The 26,726-nt window shown below is 39.5% G+C and overlaps 1 protein-coding gene across 1 annotated transcript; it reads right to left on the bottom strand.

Annotated features, from left to right (window-relative positions):
* Positions 1-796: 796 nt before the first annotated feature.
* On the bottom strand, positions 797-18,094 carry LOC115057511 (choline transporter-like protein 5-A). The gene is made up of 22 exons (XM_029524663.1): positions 18,007-18,094; positions 16,497-16,545; positions 14,922-14,995; positions 13,602-13,686; positions 11,688-11,772; positions 9,230-9,358; positions 9,068-9,128; positions 8,647-8,770; positions 7,401-7,484; positions 6,960-7,072; positions 6,696-6,827; positions 4,060-4,159; positions 3,586-3,678; positions 3,381-3,468; positions 2,877-3,145; positions 2,694-2,788; positions 2,502-2,605; positions 2,329-2,402; positions 2,157-2,227; positions 1,923-2,011; positions 1,350-1,434; positions 797-894 (listed from the first exon to the last, which is right to left on the bottom strand). The coding sequence occupies exons 1-22, from the start codon at positions 18,092-18,094 to the stop codon at positions 797-799; spliced, it is 2,190 nt and encodes a 729-aa protein (XP_029380523.1).
* Between the last annotated feature and the right edge of the window lie 8,632 nt (positions 18,095-26,726).

A 26,726-nucleotide genomic window follows, 5' to 3' on the forward strand; every position in this document is an offset into this window, starting at 1 on the left:
AACCAGATGAGATTAGTGTGTTTGAATCCACTTTATGAGCATAACTGGCTTGACACATCGTCACATGTAAAAAAAATCCCAAATCCCAATGGCCTTGATTTCAATCATCAGTTTGCAAGTTTGGTAATATAGAGATAAAAATTTCCTTATATTCTATACTAATTCAATAACAAAGTCTTACATGGTGGTTTATCATTTACATACAAATACTGTGTAGAATTACAAACCCAACGACTACAACATTGATATGATATATACAGAACCATATTTACATTTTGCAGTTTTAATATGATATTAATATACAACAGAAGGGGCGCTGCCAGACCAACAATGGCTCAGTGACTCTCACAGTGATTGTGTTAGTAATCATTTAGTAATTAATTAACTGTAACTCAAAAAGTGAGTCACTGACACTTCAGAGGCCACAAAACATACACTTAGTCCTAGCTCAAACAGCTGCCTGCAAGTTTCATGCTGTCTTTTCTGTGTCTTTTATATTTGAACCTTTTATGAAAATGAACCTTTTTGAAAAGCCTTCTCTTACTTAACATTGGTTCAAAGTCTTGACAGATATCCAGTAGGGATGGGGCAGACTGGCCATTTTGAAGATGAACTTTGCAGAAAAAAAATGTCTCAAGAAAGTTCTGAACCAGAGCTGGTCACACCCATTTCTCTGTGTCATGACCACTTCATCTCTTGTATTTGGACAGGTGATCTTGAACCATGACTTTTTGTCCCCCACAGATTGATAAAGACTGACTGATAATGTAGTAGATGTAGCAGGTAGGACATGATATCACCGTGAGTGATTGGATTTTCCCAGAATTCTGTGCAGCTCGGGAGACATGAGGTAAGGTTTTTCTGAACTACCATCATTCCTCTCCAGGTCATCACCTGTATGGCCAGACAAATGGGTGGATGGATAAAGGGGAAGGATAGGGGAAATATAGGAGACAAAGCAGGGATAGATAGTTGATGGAAGTAGGTAATGTTATAGCAATGGTATATCGTATGGATGAATGTGAAGGAGGTGATGTGATTATAAATAAAAGAGAAAAAAAGAAAAGAAGACCTGCATTTTTAAAGAATCACAAGTAACAGAGAGGAGCATAAGTGCAGCAATTACATTTTTTTATTACTACTTGTGATTTGGATGAAACACCAAACCTGAGCATGAGATGAAAAGATAAATCCAACAGCATATGATACATTTAGTACTGATACATACTAAATGTTTAATAATCCTTTAGTAATTTACTTAAACTCAAGTTTATCTCAGTTTATCTGTTTAAGAAAACAGTATTACTCTGTGTTAAAGGCAGAGACTGTAGTAGTGTATTGCTACTTACAAAAGCAGAGGAAGAGGGTATCAATGCACATGGAATAGACACTGAAGAAACCATGTGCAATCAGGTAGGCACCTATCCCCACAGTCTGAAGGAATGACATACAAGAAAAAGAACAGCAGCACTCAAGCAGATACCATAGAAAAACTGTTGCAATCCAAAGAACACAAACTACAACTCAAATAGCCTGTGTTATTTTATTGAGTCTATTAAGATTGTATAAAATAAATTTTGGCTATTTCATGTTTTTACTTGTCGCATATATAATTTTTATTCATATGGCTGATTGAGCAAAAAGTAGACCATCATTTATGACAGTGTCTCTGAATTTTACAGGCACCTGAGGGCTTGGCCTGAGTTAATATTGAATTCAATCTCAGATCAAACATTGAAAATCAATATTTCCCACCACATAATATATTTGTCACAAGACAGAAAATAATACCTAAAAGCCATCAATATGGTTTACTACAATATCCAGTCAGTTATGTATATCGCCAAGCCTATCTACCTGGCATATTGTCCTTGTCTGTGTGCATGTGTGTACATGTGTTTGTGTGAGGAGCGGGGTCGGACCAGCAGAGGGATCCAGTAGTAGTTGAGATTGGGCACTTCCTCTTGGATGAGGGGGAGCCTTTTAGTAAAGAAGAGGAATGCAAATACACCTGAAACACAACGAAACACAACAAAGCATACATAGTGAACCAGTGTATATGCCTTTGCTCATTGTTGCATTCTGTTATAATTGTCTCAAACATACTCAAAATTGAAAATTATAGTGTGAAGCATAAACATTGCTACTGTACTCACTTACTCCTCCTGCAATCAGCATTTTGCCCAGAAACAATAGAAAGTCGGTCACTCTGTCCAGAACAGCAACCCTTTGGAGATCGAATTAGATCATTTATTCTCAATGCATATCTAATGTGTTCAAAAGCCAGAGAGAATAGAGAGCACACTAAAAAGCACTGAGCCTCCTCACCTGATCAAGTTTCTCATCAACAGGCAGAAGGCATCTCTCCCTGACGTACAGAAGTTCTTACCATAGATCGCCAACTGGTGGTGCAGAGGCAAAACACAGCCATTAAAACGCTGATGTTGACAAAATGAAATGCAGGCAGGTCGAAATCTTACAGCCACGTTAACCCAGCTCACCATGATGTAGGCATTATGGTTCATGTAGCGAAGGAACTTCTCCAGACACCACAAACAGCATCTCAGACAGCACATTATGAACCTGGACAAGCTGTTGTCAACAACTACATGGGAACATGTACAAGATCAATAGCATGGTCATGGAAAGGATGTAGGGAGAAACCTAAAAGGTGTGTTGTTGTGTGTGTAAACCTTTCAGTCTCCGCTCCAGGTATTCCAAGATAATCCGGAAAAATTGGACGACTGACAGAATCAGAGCTCCAAAGGCCAGAGACCCAGTGTGATACCTGAAGAGACACAGGTAGAGCTTTTCTAGCTTTTCTATTTGGATCAGAAATGAGGAAGGGTGGCCTGGCCCTCACAGTGCATCCTAACCTGACAGCTTTGCTAAAGGAGAAAAAGAGTGGATGCGGTGGGATATCTTTAGGCTTCCTTTTGGCCCAGTAGTAGCTGGCAAATGTCCCAGCCAGGGTACACTGCTCCAGGGCCAAGCTGAAGTTGACCAGCCAGAGGAAGACCGCTAGGTTGAACAGTTGCAACAGGAAGAGGTAGTGGTGGTACGGTGTCTCCCCACCATAAAATGCAAACTGACACTGAGAGCTGTGACACGATGCTGGCATGGAGATGTTGGTTCTGTTGAAGGTCTGAAGGGGAGAAAGGTGGAGGAACATTCACAATGTCTTAGCATGCATTTTTAAAATACAAACACACATTGAGCTGTCTGACACCCTGCACAAAGCAGCTACGTCAACTACAGCTGCACTTTTTAATTGGAGAGGTTCAGCAGATTGAGGATTAAAATGTTTTTAGTAAATATGGACAAATGACAACTGACTCTTAAAATGACCCAAAACCTGGATATGGAAAACAAAACTGTACCTGAGGACTGCAAGTACTGTTGGCATACGGACAGCTCACATTAGGAGACATTACTTTGTAGATGGCTTCACCTGAAGATGCAAGATATCTGTTTCCACAGTTGATGATTAAAGACATATGACATAGAAAATCCATACCCGTACTGAGAAACTCTGAAATACAAAGACGTCATGTGAGAGCTTCCGGTGAGCTCTCTGAAGGATACACAGCTGTTACTGCCCAGTAGGAGATGCAGATAATCAGCAGCAGGAAGGTTACAACTGGATAGAAGAGTGTGGGCATCATGTGACCAATGGCTCTGCAACAAGTGAGACATCATAAAGGCAACAAAACAACATCAATGCCCAACATTTAGAAAATAAATTCAACAATCAGAAGCCGAATCCTACAGTAGTTTGCTGTAACAGAGGCAGAAAAAGAAAAACAGTATCATGTTATAATGTAATTCAATTTAACACTCCAACAACATATCTACAAATTATTACATGAAACGTTTGCCATTACAAAGTGTTTATCAACATTGTTATAAAGTGAAATGTTTCATGTTATGATATTTTTTTTAGACTTTTGACATTATACACTGATCCTGGTATATTTTTCTTTTTCTGGCAAAACTTAAGCTGCCGTACGGTCACATCCACTTTATTGTGATTGACTTTGCTGTCTTATGAGGTCATACTTGCTTGCCTCTCTGAGCAGAGAAATAGCCACTTGGACTCTTCCCCTTAAGAAGAACAGCGCCACCACAACGGAAGCTTCTGTAATTCCCATAGACACCACTAACGAACACAAACACAAAGTTTAGTTCTTCATACAGTTTGTCAGAAACAAAGTAGCTACAGTTTTATTTCTTTGTGTTGGTTTTGTCCTGATTCCCCTCAAAGTTCCAGAAATACAGTTATATCAACCACAGTGACCCATGCCAATTTGTCGCCATAGGGCTGAACGATCCATTTTATTGATTAATTCAAATTTGTAGTTCAGGACAATTGTAAAAAAATATTTTTTTCACTGTGTTTTATGGTAGATATCATCTCACAGGGCAGCACAGCAGCACAGTGGTTAGTGCTGATGCCTTGCAGCAAGAGGTAAATGGGTTTGATTCCTGGGCCTGGGGCTTTTGTGTGTGCAAAGTTTGTATGTTCTCCCTGTGCCTGCTTGGGTTTCCTCCCAAAATCCAAAGACATGCATGTCTAGTTTGATTCGTGACTCTAAATTGACCGTAGGAATGAGTGTGAGTGCTTGTCCATCTCTGTCTGCCTCTCTCTGTCGGCCTTGTGATGTATTGGTGACCTCTCTAGATTTGGTTAATCTGACTTTATTTCTGGGTTATATCAAACCTTCCATTTATTTCTAAAATCATTGAGAAAGCTGTAGCAAAACAACTACACGAGCATCTGGATGGGAACAGTTTGTTTGAAGAGTTTCAGTCAGGATTTAGAGCCCATCATAGCACAGAAACAGCGCTGGTTAAAGTCTACAATGACATTCTAATGGCCTCAGACAATGGATCAGCCTCCATACTTCTCCTTCTAGATCTTAGTGCTGCATTCGACACCATAGATCATAATATTTTACTACAGAGACTGGAACATGAAATTGGAATTAAAGGAACTGCACTAAGGTGGTTCAAATCCTACTTATCAGATAGACATCAGTTTGTTCATGTAAACAACAGCTCCTCCTCATGTACTGTAGTCAGTCATGGAGTCCCGCAGGGTTCGGTACTTGGACCAATCCTCTTTACGCTTTATCTGCTTCCTCTAGGCAACATTATCAGGAAACACAGCATCAATTTCCACTGCTACGCAGACGATACTCAGCTGTACCTATCAATGAAGCCAAATGAAGTCAGTCAGATAGTCAGACTGCAGGCATGTCTTGAAGACATAAAAGTCTGGATGACTGGAAATTTTTTACTTCTCAACTCTGACAAAACAGAAGTTATTGTACTCGGTCCTAAGCACCTCAGAAAAATACTATCTAATCATCTCATCAGTCTGGACGGCATTACTTTGGCTTCCATCTCCACTGTAAGAAACCTTGGAGTAATTTTTTGACCAGGACATGTCCTTTGTCCCTCACATAAAACAAGTTAGTCGGGCAGCTTTCTTCCACCTGAGAAACATTAGGAAAATCAGAAACATCCTTTCTCAGGATGATGCAGAAAAACTAGTCCATGCATTTGTAACTTCTAGGCTGGACTACTGTAACTCATTACTATCTGGATGTCCAAACAAATCTGTCAAAGGCCTTCAAATGATTCAGAACGCTGCTGCACGAATATTAACAGGAACTAGGAAAAGAGATCACATCTCTCCCGTGTTAGCTGCTCTTCATTGGCTGCCAGTAAAATATATTTTACTGGCAGCCAATATTTTCCTGAAAATTCAGCGGCAGAGGCTTTGTTTGCTTTTCTGCGTGACCTTATTTGAACCACCTTTAGACAACAGTCAACAGCAGTCGAGACTTTGTAGTGTTTTGTGTAACAGTTGCAATGAATTAATAGTATAATAGTAGATATAGCAGTCAACATGTGTTGCCACATTGAGACATTACTTTATTTTCTGGAATCTTTTTATGCATTGTTTTTTTTTTTTTTTTTTTTGTTTATATATAAATATATATATATATATTTTTTTTTTTTTTTTTTTTCTGTAGTCATGAGCTATGTCCCCAGGCTCATTAACCTTATTGTGCTGTGCTGAATATATTATTGGATCATATTGGGTCACTGTTGGAATCCCAAAAGGCAACCCAAGTGTGTAGCATTAAATCCGAGCAAATACACAGTTTATAAAAAAAGTATTGTTGAACTAAAATGAATGCATATTTAAAACTTACTCTTACTCTTGTCATTTCACTCACAGGGAAGGAGGAGGAGGGCTGTCATTTCAGTAAAGCCAGGCCCTAAAGGTCATTTCACTTCCCAGTTTTCAGATACCACAATCTCATGTTGGCTCACAATATCACAGCATCCTCACAGATGATCCACAACACACACTTGAACAGTATTATAATTAGATTCTTACTGTACTTTTTGCTTGCATTTTCAATGCATCTTCCCTCCTCCTGCTCTTGTTATCTCTATACCTCTCCCCACCTGCCTTTCCTCTCCCCTCTGTCTCTCTGTTTCTCTCTCTCAACCCCCTGATTCCTGACTCCCTTTCCCACCACTAGTCCCGTGTAAGTTTTCTAACTCTTAAAGGAAGTTTTTCTTTGCCACTGAGAAATGTAGTACAACTAATTATCCTAAAGTCACAATCCCTGTAATTCAGGGAGTCCATGTGAAATCTAACACTTCCTTAAACTTACACAATATGATCCAGGTCTGTCTGAGCTGTAGATAGACATGCAGGTCAGCGTGTAGGCCTACTTCTGTGATGGAAACATCAGCACCTGGTCTGTGTCTCAGTCGAGACCATTCAGTGGAGCAGCCCCATATACCTGTACACAAACCCACACATTTAGCAAGGGACTGCTCTATTAAAAGGAAGTTTCAGAAACATCTGCACATTACTTCCATGCGTCTGCAGAAAAGGAGATAATGAGATATAGGGAAATGTTCTGAGTACACACCATATGCGAGCAGCACCATGACAGAGATGATGATTGTCCACAACAGTAACCCAACTGTGAACCTCAACAGCAGGAGGAAGACCAGACTCACAAACAGGGACATCAGCAGGCCTCTGTTACAGTGTTACAGGAAACAATAGCATTCGTCAAAATTTCAATCATCCTTGAGGTACCCTTCTTTTGGTCATAGTCAATACTAAAATTCAGGCTTCTTTTCAGTTGACTGCAAGTGAACAACTGTAAGCACAGGTGAGCTTGTACCCAAGACTGAAGGACCACCTACTCTGTGTAATCTTCTGACATCCCTACTCTGTTGACATATGCCACTGACCACCTACTTAGTTGATACCATGTGAGTCAAGAGTCGTTCTGACCAACACACCTACTGAGTACAGTTTAAATCTCTGAGAAATTTTCTGGGTGTTTTTTGCATGTATTTACACAAGTATCCATGGCCATGATTTGGCATAGTCTTCCATTATCTTCACACCCATCTCCTTAGTCTCCAAAAGTCCTGTTATTGACCTGTGGGGGAGGGATGAGAGTTAAGTGTGCAGTAAAAGGCTGAAATTCAACTAGAAATGAAACACATATAGGAAAGAGAGGTCATTTCTATCATTTTAACCATAACAATAAGCAGCTGTTTTTGGCTCTGTGTCAGTGAGCTAGAAGTCACTCAATTTTTTCTGCTAAAGCTCTGATGACCAGCTGCACAACATACCTTTTTTCTCTCCAAATTGAGATTTTCTTAAATTATAAACTGCTGAAGAAAATGGTTTTTTCCTTATAATTCCCCTCAAACTGTACACCATGTGTTGACCTTTGATAAATAGATTTGATCAGTAATTCATTTGTAATGAGTCTGTCCAACCTTGAACAGATTTACTGTCAATCAACTTCTTTTTCAGCTCATTTTCATTTCACAAGTGCCCTGTAGTTTTATGGTACATCATCTTTTCAGTCCATTGAAGTATTTCGTGTTCATTAATGAAATGTGTCATTCACCGATGATTAAATGATCTCAGCCATCTCACCTGGGATAGAAATAGGTGAGATGATAACTCAGGGCCCATGGCCAACATGTGGTCTGCAATACAATTATTTCCATTTCATATGTCAAATTTTGTATGAGGCACCCACAACGCTCATACTATGAATGGTATATCGTAACAGCTGCTATACCAAACAATAGGCTACCTGCAAGCCCCCTAATTCTTGCTTCCCTGATGACACACCAATCAGGTACCTGTGGATATTTACAACTAACATATATACAGTAATGTTTAAGGTAGCCCCTAAAAATCACAAAACAAAAACTGAATTTTGGAAATAAGTGGTACCACAAATGGCATTGATTGTTGTGGTACCACAACAGTCGATGCCAGCGTGTTAATAGTAGATATAATAATAGTTATAAGAGGCCAACAGCTGCAAAATGTCTTTCATTGCTGTAAATCATTTATTCTTAACTAAGGAAACCTTTTAAGATTTTAAGTGTCATACTTCAGTTGCTTTGTGGAACTGGCCCCTGGCTTCGTCAATTAAGAATCACACACATCGATGGTTTCCATAACACCACATCACACCCTCTCATTTCTTCATTAGAGCTGAGTATAGTTATTTATCTTTGCCAAGTCATAAATGCAACATAATGAAATGTTAAAAATATGAAGAAAAATTTTTGTACTTAGCAGCATGTTGGAGTTCAGAGACACTCCGTGGCATCTCCAGAGCATCTTGAAAACTGGTCCTATTAGCCACGGTCACAGTCCCGTTCTGAGCGATGAAATCTGGTAGACATCTCTGGAGAACTGACACACATGCACGCACACGCACGCAAACACACACACACACACATACAAAGAGAAGTGCTGTCAGCACTGGGATTTCACAATTCTTATTCCTGTATGGTTGCCCTGAGAACTTAACACACTGCACCCTCAGAAACACAGATAGGCAAAATATCAACAACCTTGTGCATGGTTCTCATGGAATTTGTACAAAAATAAATTAAAAAAAAAATCTGGGCAAGCTATTTCAATCCCCAGCTGTTCAATGTAAGCACTGACATAATGAGTTGAAACTTTATGTTCATCGTAAGTCCTTACATGGTTGACTGGGTACGATCATGGATGGACAATCCTCGTCTCGCAGAACCCGAGAGACTGGCTGGAAGAACCAGAGGGGACAGGAATGTAAGCACAAAAGCATGAGCGCTTCTGTTTTTAAAAACAGTTTAAGTACGTTCTATGTCGTGTCAGAGTTGCTACCTTGTCAGGGTCATTAAATCCGGGCTTACAGAACTGTTTGTAATATTCCCAGTAACTCTTGCTTTGTTTGTGTTTCAGTTGCATCTCAGTGTAGGTAGCAAACCTGTCAGGGCATTGTGATACACACATCTGGAAGAAAATCCAAAAATGTTTGTTACTTAACTGAGGACAAATATCAACTATCACATATCAATACAGCTACTGGATATGGATTACACTGACACTTTATTACTGCTAATACAAATTAAACTTTTAGGGATTGTTATTTTCTGTCCAAGGATGGATTATAGATGTGGCAGTAAGAGGCCCATATTGAATTATTTAAACATCCAAATGTTTTAGATGGTGGTTGAACTTCTCAGTCAATGTTACATGATTGCTATAGACATCTCCATCTGACATTGGTCAAAGGCATGTTGCACCATAGACAAGTCAATGACATATTCACCCAACAGGCACAACATTATGACAACATTATGCTTAATATTGTGCTTTAATATTCGTCCCCTTTTGCTGTTAAAACAGTGTCAACAGTTTTTTTTCTGTGACTTCCTGCTTTATTTTGAAAAGTAACGGTATTCTCGTTGGGCCACTTTTAATAGATAAAGACTGGCAACACCCCACAAGAGTTTTGGAGATGCTCTGACCAGGTCATCTAGCCATCACAATTTAGCCGTTGTCAAACTTGCTCCTTACGCTTGCACAGTTTTCTCTTTGTTCTAACATATCAACTTTTAGGACAAAGTAATCAGTTGCTGCCTAATACATCCCACCTGCTAATGGGTACCATAAAGCGATAATCAGTTTTATTCACCTGTCACATGTCATAATGTTATGCCTTACGGATGCAGAGAGACATTAAGAGATGAACAATTATCCATATAAAGTCACAAATTCACATGAAGGTGGAAGTGGGGTCCTTAAAACTAACGCGATAGTTACTTTCCACAGTAACCAGTTACTTTTAGAATTTGTAATGGAGTAATTAATTGAGTGAGAAGTAACTAGTAAGTAACTAATTACTAAAATACAAACAAGAAAAAAGGCCTATGATAGAATCACAACAGAAAGGTAAAGATAGAATTTGATGTAATAAAGAAACTGCAAAAGGGCTCAAGAAGTAAATGTCTTTAAATTCTTTATCATTTTCTGAAGTGATTAATTTGATTGTGAGGGCCACATCTAGATTTTTTTCTCAAAAATTTGGCAAAATTTATTTTCAAGATTAATTCTTTTGTTGAACAAATAGATAGTTAAAGCCAATCCAACATGTTTCTGAATGTCAAACCTGTAGGTTTAACAAAAATAAATATATATATATACAAGCATGGGAAAGTATTAAGCATATATTGGTGTGTATGATTACTAGGCAATACAGTTTTTATTTAATTTGTTCATTCTCAAAATTTTTGACAAAGAATAAGGGCACAGTGACACAAAATGACAGTTGGGTGACCTTTTTGGTTTTCACAAGTATTTAATGATGAGTAAAGCCATCTTTCTTAGCCTTCAGTCTGCCATCCATGGAGTCTGTCAGTTTCTTAATCTGTTGACAATCAACTACAGCCACTAAAGCAAAGCAAAGTGTTTGGTTTTATCCTTTTATCCTGATTTCAATCCAATAAACTCCAACTTACTCATCCTTAATGATAGCAGCCTGTACAGGTACCCCTCCTCCACCTTGCTGCTGCCTGACAGTGAGTGGTGGCCTTTGCCTATTCGTGATCCTGCCATGTGCCATTCCATCTAGCGCACTAAGAATCAATCTTGTCAGTCCATAAAACCTTTGAAAAATTGGCTTTTGGGCATTTTTTAGTCCATTGTTGAGGCTTCTTACTACTTCTGGGTACTCCAAGCAGGTTGCAGCTCTGGAATATGGTTACACTAGTGGCTAATTGTTTCCCGTTAGAGTCATGCTTCATTCTCCTCAATGTCTTTGCAGTGCAATCGCGGCTTTTAATTTATATGGTTTTTGCGACCCGGTTGACCTTTTGCAACAAACTGTTTGGTACCGTGCAGTGATCAAAACATAATATTTTGGCAATTTCAAGTGTGGTGTATCCCTCTGAAAGACATTTCACAATTTTGGACTTTTCATTGTCTGTTAAAGCGCTTCTTTTGCATGATGGGATTGCTAAAGAACCATGCGCACCTTATATAGGGTCGTAATCACCTAAGGTCACACCTTTCATCATTACACAAACACATGAAAATGATTAAGCCAGCAAGGAGAAGGAGAGCAAGGTTACACACCATTTTAACTTTTTGTGGGAAAAAAATGGGAATTTAGGAAATTTGCAAGCCGTGATGAATATCACAGGGGTGGCTTGAATTTGTATTAACCTTTCAATTGATTTTCTGGAGGGACTGGCCAGTGGATGAGGTTAAGAGATTGGTGCCCTCTTTTCAGGTAAAACCCACAATGACTCAGCTGCAGCTGTGTCTGTTGTTGGAGTACCTGAGTGGTGGGACACTGCAGGTTGATGAGAATTGCTGGGTTGGCACACTTTAAGATGTTGAAATAGAACAGGATCGGTTTCTTCCTGCAAAAGAACAGTCCATGTGAAATCACATATACATTGTCATTTTGTCATTAAATAATGTCATTGCCTTTTTCACTGTCTGAAAGTAATAATGATGTCCTACATTCTGCCAGAATAGCTACAGAGCAGAGAAAGTAGAAATATGTGATAGACACAGTTGGCTGCTGTAGCAAGCGGACAAAAGGTGAACCATAATGAGATTTCTTAAAGCCTTTATTTATGTTCTGCTTTCGTCACCTTCCGTCAACAATTTATTTCTCAGTCCTTCACACCTTTCTTCATCAAACACCAGAAAAACACAGATTAATGAAATAAAAATTATGTTGTCACAAAACAGTCAACACAACACCTGTATGCATATGGACATTTTTAACACACAAAAAACTGTGATAAAGCCAACTTCACACACACACACAAAGGCAGGCACAGCGGACAAGGTACACCACTTCACTCAGTGCGCAACAGTAATGGGAAGCTCAATTCCATTATTTACAGTGGCGGAGAAAGCTCACCACTGCAAATAAAAAAGCTGCGATGCAATAAAAAAAGTTAGAATGCAAATAAAAAAAACAATGGATGTCTGATTGAATAAATAGTCCAGAAGAAGAAGCAAAATAAGGGGAAAACAAAAAAAGTAAGTGAAAAGTTGCTTTTGTGGAAACCGTTATTTTAATGTCAATAAGTGAGGATACTTTGCATTGTGTTATTCGTAGTTCAATGCCAAACTTAGCAGCGACAATGTCTGGAAACAGTCCCAGTGCTGTTGTACTCTATATCAACACTCATGGAATGTCTCATGCCCAAATAAATTACTTGCTCTGAACTAACTGTTGTATAAAGTAACACTTTATATAATTGGATAACATCCAACTGGTGTGTGTGATATCTGTCAACATGCTGAAACAATAGAGCATGCTATTATTGATTGTAGGAAAAATGTCCAGGAAAGACAGAACATGCTGACAGGGATGGGAAAGGTTGGACTGATAGGGACAGGTCTTAAAAGCATTCTTTAGTGTGGTGAGGGAGGGCAAGGCCGGAGATATTTATCTGAATTTCTCTTAAGAAGAGGATTGTTCAGGAAAATTTAAGTAATAGATATAATTACCTCCAGTAGGTGGTGGTAAAACAATTAACAGGATGCCAGCTGCCTTAAAACCTCAAAGAAGGAGAAGAAGTTGGGACATTCCCTTTCCGGTTTGTTTCAGTGCTTGTCAATTTTTATCTGCATTCTTAAAAGTGTTTCGCGTTTTGTTGATTTGTTTTCTGAAATGTTCTGAAATATTTCTACCGTATGTAGATGTCTGTAACAAGATGAGTGTGTGTCGTGTTTTTTTGTGCTGCCTCCTAATACACACTCTCCTCATCCCTGTCCTACAGTCTCATTTATCAGTAAAATCGTATCAGCATTTTAGTTTCATCACTTCCAACCCGTAAGTTTGGAATATATCTATGGTCTGAATAAGTAAATCAGGTATGACTCGATCACACAGTATATTGTCATTTGATAAATGGCACGTGAACATGTATTTTACAAATAAATGGAAACGCAAATAATAATGTGGATAATATGGACAGTATCTACCAACACCTACTGCAATTTTGGTGATGTTTGCACGTTGTTTGTTGGGACCAGGCTGTTTGACTGACTATGAGCCCTGGCCCCATAATAACTAAGAGTTGCTCTGTCTTTTTTCAAGCCTCAGAACAAAGTTTAAATCCAACTGTTCAACGATGACTTCAGTTAGTCATCAAAGTGTTATATTAGGTCCAGCAATATGAAAAGTCATCTGGTATGTTCAGGGTCCATTGGACTAAGAGTAACTTACGCATTGGAAGTCCCCGTCTGACCGCAGAATTGTCCATTGCTATCTGTTGGATGGAGAACCTTTCTGGGATCCCCATGTAACCAGGCTAGAGAAAAGGATAGAGGGGGAGGTAAAGAGTAAAGGTGCACGATATATCTAAATGCCATCGTCATTGCGATATCAGTGCTTGCAATAAACATACGGCAAAAATTACTTAAATTTCTATAAATATTAGCTACATTCCACGCGCCATGCATTCACACTCTGAGTGTCAGCCCATTTGGCCAATCAGATGCCACCAATGCTGCCTGAGAAGCCCCCCCTTTCCCTCTTTAGCGCATGGTATTCTAGTTGCAAGAGAGACTGATGATTGAGAGCGCCGTCGTTATGGCTGAAGTTAGCGAATTGAGCAAGGCAAACATTGGCAAAGACTTGGTGTCTAAAAGGAAAAGCACGTCTGTTATTTGGAGGTATTTCGGTTTCACAAGGGCTGACGTGTTACAAACTTTGCAAGATATGTCGTACAGTGGTGGCAACTAGCAGAGGCAATACAACCAATCTGCACAGCCACCTGCAACACAATCATAAAGATCAATATGAAGAGGTCCGACAAGCTAGCATTAGCAGAAAAAAAAAACGCTCATGTCATGCCAAATCCAGGTGCACAATATATCTAAATTTTGTCATCAATGGCCAAGAACTCACCATGAAGGTATATTATTATAAATAGTATTATATTAGTTTTTATCATTATCATTTTATCATGGACTGGCGTCCTTTTCCCTCGCCCAATGTGAGCTGGGATTGGCTACAGCAGCCCTATGACCTGGGAACGGAAAAAGCGGTAAAAGATGAATGGGATCATTTTATTACTCTATTTTGTTTTAATGTCATAATTCAAGCACACTTACCCCTAAGACCTCGGCTCAACAAAAAAAAGGTTACCAGTTGAGACATTGCAGTATGAATGATTATGTTTACATTTATTCTTACTTATTGTTTGAATTCTTTAAGTTATTTCAATTTTGTTTACAGTTGCAAAAAAAAAATTAGGGAGCAAGGTGATTTATGGTCAGCATTTCATCCAATAAAAATAATGTTGGAATGGAAACAATGCATTTCTTTTTTAAATTGTCTGCATGAGCCTATGTTGGCAGTAAGTAGAGTGATGAAAGCTATTAAATATTTAAATATCGCAGGCATATCATTATCGCAATATTCAATAATGTTATCGTATATCACGTTTTCCTAATATCATGCAGCCCTAGCACAGATCCACATATTTATATATGCATACTCCCTATAGTGTCTGTGTGTATGTGTGGGTGTTTGTGTACTCACCTGTTATCCCCAGGCCCACATATGAGACGATGACAATGATGAAGATCAAGCAACATAAGACATCAGTGCAGTGTCTACAGACAGACATAAGAATGTAAGTTAATTCCTCTCTTTAATAAGGTTAAATAAAATTTATTTATATAGCGCCAAATCAGAACAAGGCACTTTTCACATAAAGCAGGTCTAGACCAAACTCTTTATGGAGTCGTTAGAGAGACCCAACATATCTTTCCAAGAGGAAGTACTTGGTGACAGTGGCAAGGAAAAACTTCCTTTAAGAGCCAGAAACCACGGGCAGAACCAGGCTCAGGGGGGTAGGCCGTCTGCCTCGACCGGTTGGGTTGTGAGAGAGAGAGATTGGGGGGGCAGAAAGGGAAACAGAGGCAGTGAAAGTGAGCGAGAAAGCAAGGAGGGGAGAACTCAGTAGAGGGAGCCAGAGTAAAAGAACAGGAGAAGAGAAGATGCCATGGAAAATACAAACAAAACATACAGTGACTTCAACCTGGTAGTTCTAAATGTGCACTGATAAATATTAGCAGGAGGCAAGAAGAAGAGGTTATAATGGGAAGTGAGTAGTCATGTATTATGATAGCTAAAGGTAACTTATGCATAAGCAGGTACTGAGTGAGAACATGGAACACAGATCATTCAGCACCTGTAGGATGGGGACAGGAGGAGTGAGGACTGGAGGGACAAAACACATATTACGGGAAAAAACAAAGTTAGAGACATGTAGCATACAGTACACAAAGTGTACTGTATCGCCCTGAAAATTAGGGTGGACAAGGAGTCATCCACCTGCCCAGTAGACAGGCAGCTTTCCGACTACAGTTCATCCAGCGCTTCCTGACAGAACCTGAGAACTTGACTTGGAAAGGGCTGGCCTGTGAAATCTTGCACGCTGTTGGGAATTTTGGACTGGATAGAGCCCTGTTTTTAATGGAGCCAGCCAATTTGAACACTAAAGAGCTTCGTATTTTTTATCAAGGACTGTTTAAAGTTTGGAGTCTGTTCAAAGTCCAAAGGATGCACAATGCTCCATCCTTATACTGGCTTTCATGTGAACCTGTCCTTGGGGCAATGGGGCAAGACTTTACTAATGGCTCATTACTAATGGCTCTGCTGCTCTTAATGAAAGCAAAAATAACAACATTATATAATTTCGTAAATGCATGTGGAATTTAATTGAAAAATGTTGAAGGCATTGCAACTGAATTAGAGTTCAGGTCTGTGTGTATAGTAAGGCAGTTTCTGGAATATCTTAGATCTAACATTAAGACACTCTCAACCCAATTGGTCGAGGCAGATGTCTGCCCTCCACTGAGCCTGGTTCTGCCCGAGGTTTCTGCCTCTTAAAGGAATTTTTACCTTGCCACTGTCACTGCCATGAGTGCTTGCTCATGGGGGGATCTGTTGGGTCTCTTTAAATCATTTTATAAAGAGTTTGGTGTAGTCCTGCTCCATATGAAAAATCCCTTAATGTAACTTTGTTATAATTTAGTGCTAGAAAAATAAATCAGATTTGATTTATGATTTAGATGAGGACACAAGGTTTGACTGGGGTTTAGGTATTACCTTCTGCAGACTGGACCCCTGAAGGAAGGATCAAACTTGCATGGTTCTCCTACAAGAAATAAGATAAATTAAGACTTAGAAAGCTCAAAGACTTGGTCAAGTCAGCACCTGGAAATGGGGGGGGGGGGGGGGGGGGGGGGGGTAAGGCATGTAGCAGAGGGTCCATCCAAGTCGACAGAAAGCACATTTGGAAGTACTCCATCCACATTATATTGATCTCGTACTGTTTATGCAGCAAATGTTTTTAAACAAAACTATAACAAATAATAAATATAATAAAGACGACTTGAAACTAGATACTGAGGTGATCAGCTAATAAGGGAAAAATGACTGCGGTAATAAATCATGTGAGAAGTACGACCATGTTCATGCTGATGCTTTTTGCATCAAGTGGAACTGTCCCCCGATGGTAACCAGATGGAATGCAGTTTTAAGGCTCTTCAGCATAACTTTCACTTTACAGATTCAGTCTGTGTTAATTCTTCTAGACAGCGTACGCTCTCAAATAAACTGATGTTAATGTCAGGTCAACTATGCAGTAATAACATAACTTAAACCTCATTGTTTCATAGGTAAGCTGGTACAGTTAACATGGAAGACATTTGTGAAAAACATGCCAGTTGAAATAAACAGACTTGAGAGTAGCTGATTGCATTAGTGAGCAGTAATACTCAGCTAATCTTTATCCTGCTACAGACCAGAATAGCCACAGTCTGCTCAGTACAATGCACAAACACCTTTGTTGGCACTAACTATTTTTAAACCACTCATTGGACATTTACTATTCTAACATCAGTCATCTTCTGTGCCCATCACTGCTTTCTAGAACATCTTGCCTTCACTTAGGTGAAAATCTTAATAAAGCGTGGTAAAGAGCAGGGAGTGCAGGCTGTTCAGAAAATACAGTTAGGGTATGGTACAAAGTTAATATGGAGGACAGAGGCCATAGAAAAAACAACATGATCTTCCTTTCAGACATACATACCATTAACCTGAAATGAGTACAAAAAAATGTCTTCAAATCAAAATAATTGTTTCATCAGCCTTTTTCTGATTTTAGAAAATTTTCCAAATTTTCTTTTGGACACAATCTTATCATTTTTGAAGGTGAGACTTTAAACTGATGAAACAAAGATTTGAAAACACTGTTTTCAGACACACATTCACATAACCCTGCTTTTTTTTTTTAATCAAGCCCTGTATTCCAGTTAAGAGTTAGAAGAGAATATCACTCCACCACAGAGATTCTGTTGTCAAATATCTCACAGTCAGTTTATGACTGCGAGATATTTGACAACAGAATAAAACTTCGTTTTTTCCCTTTTCCAAAGTTTCCCACAACGAACTCATTCTCAGTGATCTGTCACTCAATGCTTGTGGATCTAAGCAGTTCAAAATAACTTATGTCTACCCGTTATCTTCAGTGAAGTAATTCTAAATGCTACAGCATGCCTGAACCTTCTGGCTGCAGCACCGTGGCCTGCTGTGTGACGGTGTGCCTCTCACTCACCGTAGTAGTGACCCGGAGCGGCAGCTCCTGCGTTTGCCTCACTGTACACGGCGGCTGACCTTCTGGAGCTGCACCGGTGTGACGACATGTAGGTAGACAAAAAGAAAGCAGAATGAAGAGGCGACTGAGGCTGCCAACTCCTCAGTGAGGAAAGTCGCTACTGGCTGTCCTAAGAGTCGGTAAAAAGTCGCTAGATGGCGTCCTCACACAATTTATTCAGTTCATTTTATTCACATTTTACAGCCCACTATTCTAATAAATTTATTTCATGCACCTATGTAATTACATAATTTCATGTAAATAATAATTATAATAATCCTAATAAATGATGCATTTAAGTTAATAATTAAGCCCCCCCAAGCCACCCCAGGCAAAAATAAAAATACTGTAAGCAGCTGGAACCAGAATGCTCTGACAGCTCATCCGCAGACATCCCAACCCTCCCGCAGAGGGGCTGTGTGTGTGTGTGTGTGTGTGTGTGTGTGATTGATCATGTGCGCATGTGTGACCGACAGACAGTTAAAATTCTGAAAAAAAGGTCCTACTGAAAAATCTGACCAAAAGTCTGCAAAACATTCTACAAAACAAACTCATTCCAGTCTTTCTACCCATACCCATCAAAAAACATTGTCACCTTTCTTAAGTCTCTGTAAATGTTTGAACGTTTTTATTTTAATTTTTTTGTGTGTGTCTGAATTTGTCCTTGTGCAACACCAGAGGTGTGTGGGCTTTTTATGAGAGTGATTTGATTATTTCAGTGCTTGAATGTAACCATCGCCAACCCTCCCTGAGCTCTGGTTTGTTTATCTTTTTTGAGTGAAATTACTTTTGTGAGGCAGGGAAGGCGGACAAGGGGAATGGTGGCTAGTAATGTTGCTTCACAGCAAGAAGGTTGCGGGTTTGATTCCAACGCCTTAAGCCTTTTTGAGTGGAGTTTGAATGTTCTCCCCGTGCTTCCACGGGTTTCTTCTGGTTATCCCATCTTCCTCTTACAGTCAAAACACATGCATGTTTAGGTTAATTGGTTACTCTAAATTTCCCAAAGGTATGAGTGTGAGTGTTTGTGAAATTACGCAGAGAGAGGCCCCAGACCCAGGCACCAAACTGGCAGCCTTCTTGATGTGGAGCAACAGCACTAACCACTATGCTGCCATGTTGCCCCATTGACCAGACAAGTTATATGAAAGGTCAACACTACAGATAACGTCAACAGGCTAGGATCACATCACAAAGCCTCACTCTGCAGAGGGAAACCAGAAAAGGATGCCTTCTCTCTTCCTTACTGTTTGATGTATTCATCCAATCATTGGCATCAGGGGAAAGTATTCAGACCCCCTTCGGTTTTTCAGTCTTTTTTATATTGCGGACATTTGCTAAAATCATTTAAGTTGATTTATTTTCCTCATTAATGAACACACAGCCATTTTGGCAGAAAAACACAGAAATTTAGACAATTCAATTCAATTCAAATTTATTAAGAACAAGAACTAAAATATCACATGGCCATAAGTATTCAGACCCTTTGCTGTGACACTTGTATATTTAACTCAGGTGCTATCCATTTCTTCTGATCATCCTTGAGATGGTTCTACACCTTAATTGGAGTCCAGCAGTGTTTATTTAGATTGATTGGACTTGATTAGGAAAGGCGCACACCTCTATATAGAAGACCTTCTAGCTCACAGTTCATGTTAGAGCAAATGAGAATCATGAGGTCGAAGGAACTGCCCAAAGAGCTCAGAGACAACTGTGACTGGGAACAGCTCTGGCCAAGGTTACAAATTTCTCCTGCACCTAAGGTTCCTAAGAGCACAGTGGCCTCCATAATGTTTAAATAGATGACCAGAACCCTTCCTAGAGCTGGCAGTCTGGCCAAACTGAGCAATCAGGGGAGCCTCAAAAAAGTTCTAGAAAGTCAACCATTATTGCAGCCCTCCACCAATTATATCTTTATGGTAGAGTGGCCCAACCTAAGCCTCGCCTCAGTGCAAGACACAAAACCAAAAAACACATGAAGGACTTCCAGAGTATGAGAAATAATACCCTCTGGTCTGATGAGACCAACACTGAACTTTTTGGCCTTAGTTCTAAGCAGTATGTGTGGAGAAAACCCAGCACTGCTTATCACCTGCCCAATACAATCCCAACAGTGAAGCATAGTGGTGGCAGCATCATGCTGTGGGGGTGTTTTTCAGCTGCAGGGACAGGGTGACTGGTTGCAATTGAAGGAAAGATGAATGTTGCCAAGTACTAAGATATCTTGGACAAAAACTTCCAACAAGACAATGACCCTAAACACACAGCTAAAATAACAAAGGAGTGGCTTCGGAACAACTCTGTGACTGTTCTTGAAAGGCCCAGCCAGAGCCCTGACTTAAACCCAACTGAGCATCTCTGGAGAGATCTAAAAACGTTCCCCATCCAACCTGAAAAGCGTGCTTCTACTCAATACTGAGCAAATACTTACGTGCATGTGATATTTCCCCTTTTGTTCTCTAACAATAATGTCTCCACTCATTAATAAAAATGTCTAAATTTTTTTGTTTGTTTGTTTTTTTGTCAATGTGGGGTGCTGTGTGTGCATTAATGAGGGAAAAATGAACTTAATGGTTTTACCAAATGGGTGCAATATAACAAAGAGTGAAAAATTTGATGGGGTCTGAATACTTTCTGTACCCACTGTATATGACAATATCGTACTCTACTTACGACAACCTCAAAGATCATCACAGGAAGCATCTCTGGCTACCCCATTAACTAATCCAAGTCAGAATGCATCCCTACCTAAATTATCAAATCTAGTCCTCTAGTCTGTGGTGACCTGGGGCATTGGGACAATCTTCCCCTGTCCCTTCTGGGGTGTATAGCTCCGGTTAAAATGGGAAATCTTACTATAAATCAATTATCTCTTCTCTGTGATTCCATTCAAACCCACAGTAAAGTGAGTCCAAAGGTTGGCTTATAAAAGCAACAAAACTACAAGAATATGCCTATCTACCCTCCAAGACATCTTACCTATGACACACACAGATTTATTTAAAACCTTTGAAATAAGAAATGAAAAATTTGTCCATTACCTACAAGTGATAAAGACAAATAAGAAGACCATCACAACCATCCGGCTTTGTCATTAATGTACAGAATTTCTGCACATTTTTTTACAAGTATAGATGTGTAGGAGTGTGTAGAGTCTGAGTTTAAAAAAAATTATAAATGAAATGAAAAATGATTTTTCTTTTGTGTGTTTCTTTTGTTAACATCACAAAGCTCCTTCCAAAAAAGAAGATAGACCTTTTTTAAAAAATATATGCAATATATTCTATGCATCTACCAATATTGAAATGGGAAACAGAATAACATCAGAATGCTGAAATCACATTGCAAAGCTTCACTCTGCAGAGGGAATCCAGACAAGGGTGCCTTCTCTCTCCCTTACTGTTTGAATGGATATTCATCCATTCACTGGTAAGTATTAGACCCTGTTTAAATGTACATGATTATTTTTAAAAACTGAAGAATTTCCCTTTGTTTCTGCCTTTTGTTTACACGCAAACAGAGAATTTGCCTCTGAAAACTTCAGCTGCACATTTGCATGTAAACTAAGAAAACAGAGCAAAACAGAAACAGAAGAAGTGATTCATTGCTGTTATTGCTATTTTCGGGATTCTGATTGTCTAACACGGACTTGGCCATCTACAGTTTTGGAATGTCCTACGTACACGGGTTAGTGTAAACGAAAGGTTTTGTGAATATGGGCACGTGTGCACAATGCTATTTTTGAATATGAAGAAAATTCTTGTTTGTGAAAATAGCCGGCCACGTGTAAACGTAGCCTTAGCAGTTGTTGTTTTGAATGATGAACCGGATACTTTTTCTTGTCATTCCCCTCTTTATATCATTGAAACAACACACACATTGTATGAATTATCAATATTTAGATGGAGGAAGCAGCAGCATCCCCATGAAATCCTCTCATCACTAAATGTCAGGGAGATCAGTGATTTTTCACCAGGGTTGAGAGGAGTGTGCTCAGAGCATCAGCCCCCCTTTGTAGCCTATTCCCCACTGAGAAGGTTGATTAAGAGGGCCCACGGTTTCAGGTAGAAATCACATCAGTAAGATCTTGTATCATCAGGAATCAAGGTTACATAGGATCCATCCGTCAAATTTAAAGTTGCACATAAACCCTCATTTTCTGCCAACAAGAAATATAATGCATGCAGATTTTTTAGCAAAATAATTCAATGTCACTTCAAAGTGTCTTTAATAAATGAAAATTCCTTTATCGTAGCATTAGCAAGTCCCCATATAGTGCAAGACAAATGATGGAGATGCAGGGATAAAGCTGTAACCCCTATTTGAGGGACAAAGAAACTAAGTACCAGGGAACTTGGAGATTCCCTTTTAGAAGGAAATTGAAAGTAATGTCCTAGGTCTCCTTTGAGTGGAACAATCAAGATATAAGCTATCATTTGATGTGGTGGTTAACACTTCAGTCAAAAGGTCCACACTCACTGGCACTGTCAAATGAACATAATAACAACATCCTGACCAAAATATAGGAAGGTGAAAAAAATTATTTGATCCTCCACGCATAAACACAAGGTTTACCAATACACTTGCAGCCTTGTATTCTATAGCAGGACCTTTAACTATCTCAGTTGTCACATTAATCCTGTGTTCCCCAGAATAATTGCCACCATATGTAACACAATCTGCAACTCCCATAAATATCTTGAAAACAGAAGCAATAACGTGATTTCTCAATTCATCACATTTGATCTATTGGTTTTTGATTGTCCTGTCTAGATGTGTTTCCTGTTTTATTTTGAAAGTCCGTTCCCCATGTCCTGTCTAGTTCCTGCCTCTGTGATTTGTGATTGTTTGTGAAGGGATCCCATGTTTTTTCCCCAGTGTGTCTCAATGAGTTTTTGTGTATCGACCTGTTTTGGATTTTTTGTAACCATGCTTATTAGTAGCACAGTGATTATGAAAATATTTACTAATGGTTTGTCTCCAAAGTTGCTGACAGTACTCACAAATAACATTGATAGTTGATTTTTTCTCAAAGGTCCACCTACTTGATGTAAACAGGTATCTATACTGGTGCATGGCAGAACAACTGTAGCTGTCAAATCACTCTTTCCTGGATATGTATGATGCACCATATAAGCCACTATAGAATAACATGTATCACCCTCTAGGTCTATTAGTTTCAAAACCTCATCATCCTCTTCACTCATCAATGTCGCCCACTGCATCTGGCTTAGGCAAATCAAGTCTTGTAATTCACTCATATTGTCTGCTCTTTCACATCATCAAATCAAATCAAATCAGATTTATTTATATAGCACCAAATCATAACAAAGTTACATCAAGGCACTTTACATATAGAGCAGGACTAGACCAAACTCTTTATAAAATTATTTAAAGAGACCAACAGAAGCACTTGGTGACAGTGGCAAGGAAAAACCTTAAAGAGGCAGAAACCTCGGGCAGAACTGGGCTCAGGGTGCGGCCATCTGCCTCGACCGGTTGGGTTGAGAGAGGGAGAGAGAAAGAGAGGCATGGGGGATGGGGGGGCAAAGTTTGGTAGAGTAGGGAGAGAATGAGAGCAGGAGGAGGGGATATTCAATACAGGTGTAGATAGGAACATGATGCTGCATGAAGTTCATAGAAATGATGCTGGGTGGACTTCATGAAGATGTGGGAGCTGCAGGTGTTACAGGAACATGGGGTAGTGATGATTCATCACCTGAAGGATGAGGACAGGGAGAGAGAGAAGAGGAGCTGGGAGATACAGAGACTTTGGAGAAATATGGTTTGTCAATACAGTACACATGCTTAGAACTGGGAGAAGTTGGTTCCATAGAAGAGGAGCCTGATAACTGAACGATCAGACTCCAGATTTACTCTTGGAGACTCTAGGAACCACAAGTAAACCTCCATCTAGAGAGCGGAGTGGTCTTCTAGGACAGTAAGGAACTATGAGCTCTCTGAGATATAATGGAGCTTGGCTATTAAGAGATTTATATGTTGAAAGAAGGACTTTAAATTCTACTCTGTATTTTACTGGCAGCCAATGAAGAGCAGCTAACAGGAGAGATGTGATCTCTTTTCCTAGTTCCTGTTAATATTCGTGCAGCAGCATTCTGAATCAACTGAAGGGCTTTTAGAGATTTGTTTGGACATCCAGATAGCTGGAAGTCAAAGAAAGGCCATCCAGACTGATAAAATAATTTGATAGTGTTTCTCTGAGGTGCTTAGGGCCGAGTACAATAACTTCAGTTTTGTCAGAGTTTAGAAGTAAAGGATTGTGGGTCATCCAGACTTTTATGTCTTCAAGACATGTCTGCAGTCTGACTATCTGACTAACTTCATCGATATGGGTCTTAAGAGTCTTAAGAGTCTGAGGTACATAACCCAAAGATAAGGTCAAATTAATCAGATATAAGATGAACAACTCAATTAAATAGAAAATATCTTTAACAATGCTGCTGTCTACTGGGCACTGGGTCTAACAGAAAGGTGTTGATTTAGATGATGAGACTATAGAAGCTAGCTCTGAGAGATTCAGGGATGAAAATGAATCCAAATGTAAAAGAGGCGTTGCAGTTGATTGAGGAGTTGCTGTATTCAGTAGGACATTATTGTTTAATGTAGGTAAGAGCTGATGAATTCTTTCTCTGATTGTTGTAATTTTATCTGTCCCCCCCCCCGACCTGTGGTACGAGGGATATGAAAATTAACATGAGCGAGTATTAACATACTCATCCTGCTGCAGCCAGGTTTCAGTTATACAAAATAAATCAACACAATGATCAGTTATGAGATCATTGACTAGTAGGAATTTTGATGATAGTGATTGAATATTCAACAGTCCACATTTAACTGCAATATTATTTGAGACCGAATTTGTGGCTGTTTTGATTTGAAACTGTTTTGTTTCAGTTAAGTTTTTATTTTTAGCTCCTCTTCTGTTTAATATGAGTTTGGTAACATTTCTAAATTTAGGTGGTTGGGGGACAGACACAGTTTCTATAGACCTAAATGTAGACAGAGACTCTATTCTGTTGTCGGCAGTTAATCACGTTCATCTTCTTTGTGTTCCTCAGGAAGGCCCGAGATTAAATAATCAGCACTTACTGATTACTCTAAGCTGAGCACTCTGCTGGGAAAATTTGTTTTAAATTTCCCATTTTGATTCATATTTAATCATGATATTGGAACTTTCTTACAATGAGATGCATGGATCCATGTCACCTTTTCCTTATCCTTAATCTTAATTGCTATTGGTGCAGTGACCAAAACTTGATGTGGACCCTCGGAGAATTGCAATCTCCAATTCTTGGTCAAAGATCTGAGAAGACACCTCTCAGATCTCAGCACCCAGTCTCACGGTGAGGATGAGCTGTTTCTCTTTCCTCCAGAGGTGATGGAAGGACTGCTTTTATCTGCATATAGATGGAATTCACAGCATGTCTTAATTATTTACAATAGGCCACTATGGCCTGATCAACAAGAATTTGATCTGTAGATGTTCCAGTTTATAAGTTCTGATGAATGGACATAAATCTTCCAGTTACAACTTCATGAGGTGATAAACCTGTAAAAAAATTATGCCATCCTCACATATACAAAAAGCAAGAGCAAGACAGGAAAACCAGTCTAACTGCGTTCCTTCCATCATTTTAGTAAGCTTATTCTTTAACACCCCATTAGCTCTTTCCTCAGCATCCCCACTTTGAGGATGATAAGCAAAATGCTGTCTTTGAAGATTGTTCTGATTGTCATGTCCTTTGCAGCTCTTGGTTTCTATTTCCAAAGGGTCTATTTACAGTAAAGTTACCCACTGGTGGACCTGTCATTCGTTACCCAAGACTCTGCTCTTCTGGTAATTCTGGAGGACAGTTCCTGTCAATATGACCCACTTTATGACATCTCAAACATACCTCAGAGAGTCTCTGTTACCATATCGAAGCTCTTGACTTGACCTTTTCCTCGATCTCTACCTCTGGAGACAGGATTGTAGTATGCCACCTGAAGCATCTGGAGTCTTTCCATGTCTACTTGATTTTCTTCACCCGTTGGGACTTCCCATCTTGGACATTGGTCTCAGCATGTAAACAATATTTCTTCACATCATTCAAGCATGCACTTTGCCATCCCACACAGTGCAGAACAAACAATGCCCTGACTTCGGGGCTCAGGCCATCCATGAAGTTTGGATATATGCTATGTCCAGAAAAATGTACTAAGTTAGTTTAATAACTTTTTGCTTTGTATTTATGTTGTCTTGTGACTTTCTGTTTTATTTTGAAATCTAACTCTCCTATCGCTCCAGGCAACTTACTCCGTCCCCCGTGTGTTTTCCTTGGTCTGATCCTCCCGCCTTAATTGTTTTCACCTGCTCCCCATTACCTGGCGTATTTATAGTCTGCGTCTCCCTTCGTCCTGTGCTGGTTTGTATTGTCCATGTGTCAGAGAGCCAGTGGTCAGAGGGGTGTACTGCCTTAGGAGGTATGTTGATACTAAAGCCAGGCTTTTCCGCGCAACAAAGGTGACTCTCTTTTAGGATGGCTATATTGCCAGAGTAACTTATGCCTGACTTTATAAAAAGTGCCGCCCTTTCACTGATCATCCCCCTTGAACATGGTGTCCCCGTTTATAGAAGATCCACGACTTATTAGAGGTGCTCTTCAGAGGGGGAGGGTTTTTCA

This window comes from Echeneis naucrates, chromosome 17 (assembly GCF_900963305.1).
Source record: "Echeneis naucrates chromosome 17, fEcheNa1.1, whole genome shotgun sequence".
Classification (NCBI taxonomy): Eukaryota; Metazoa; Chordata; class Actinopteri; order Carangiformes; family Echeneidae; genus Echeneis; species Echeneis naucrates.

Excerpts from the sequence above, each read along its gene's own strand:
- LOC115057511 (XM_029524663.1), bottom strand. The coding sequence starts at position 18,094 with ATGTCGTCACACCGGTGCAGCTCCAGAAGGTCAGCCGCCGTGTACAGT. Across the intron at positions 6,828-6,959 it reads CATGGTGCTGCTCGCATATG|GTATATGGGGCTGCTCCACT; the intron begins GTGTGTACTCAG and ends GTTTGTGTACAG. Across the intron at positions 3,146-3,380 it reads ACAGTACTTGCAGTCCTCAG|ACCTTCAACAGAACCAACAT; the intron begins GTACAGTTTTGT and ends TCTCCCCTTCAG.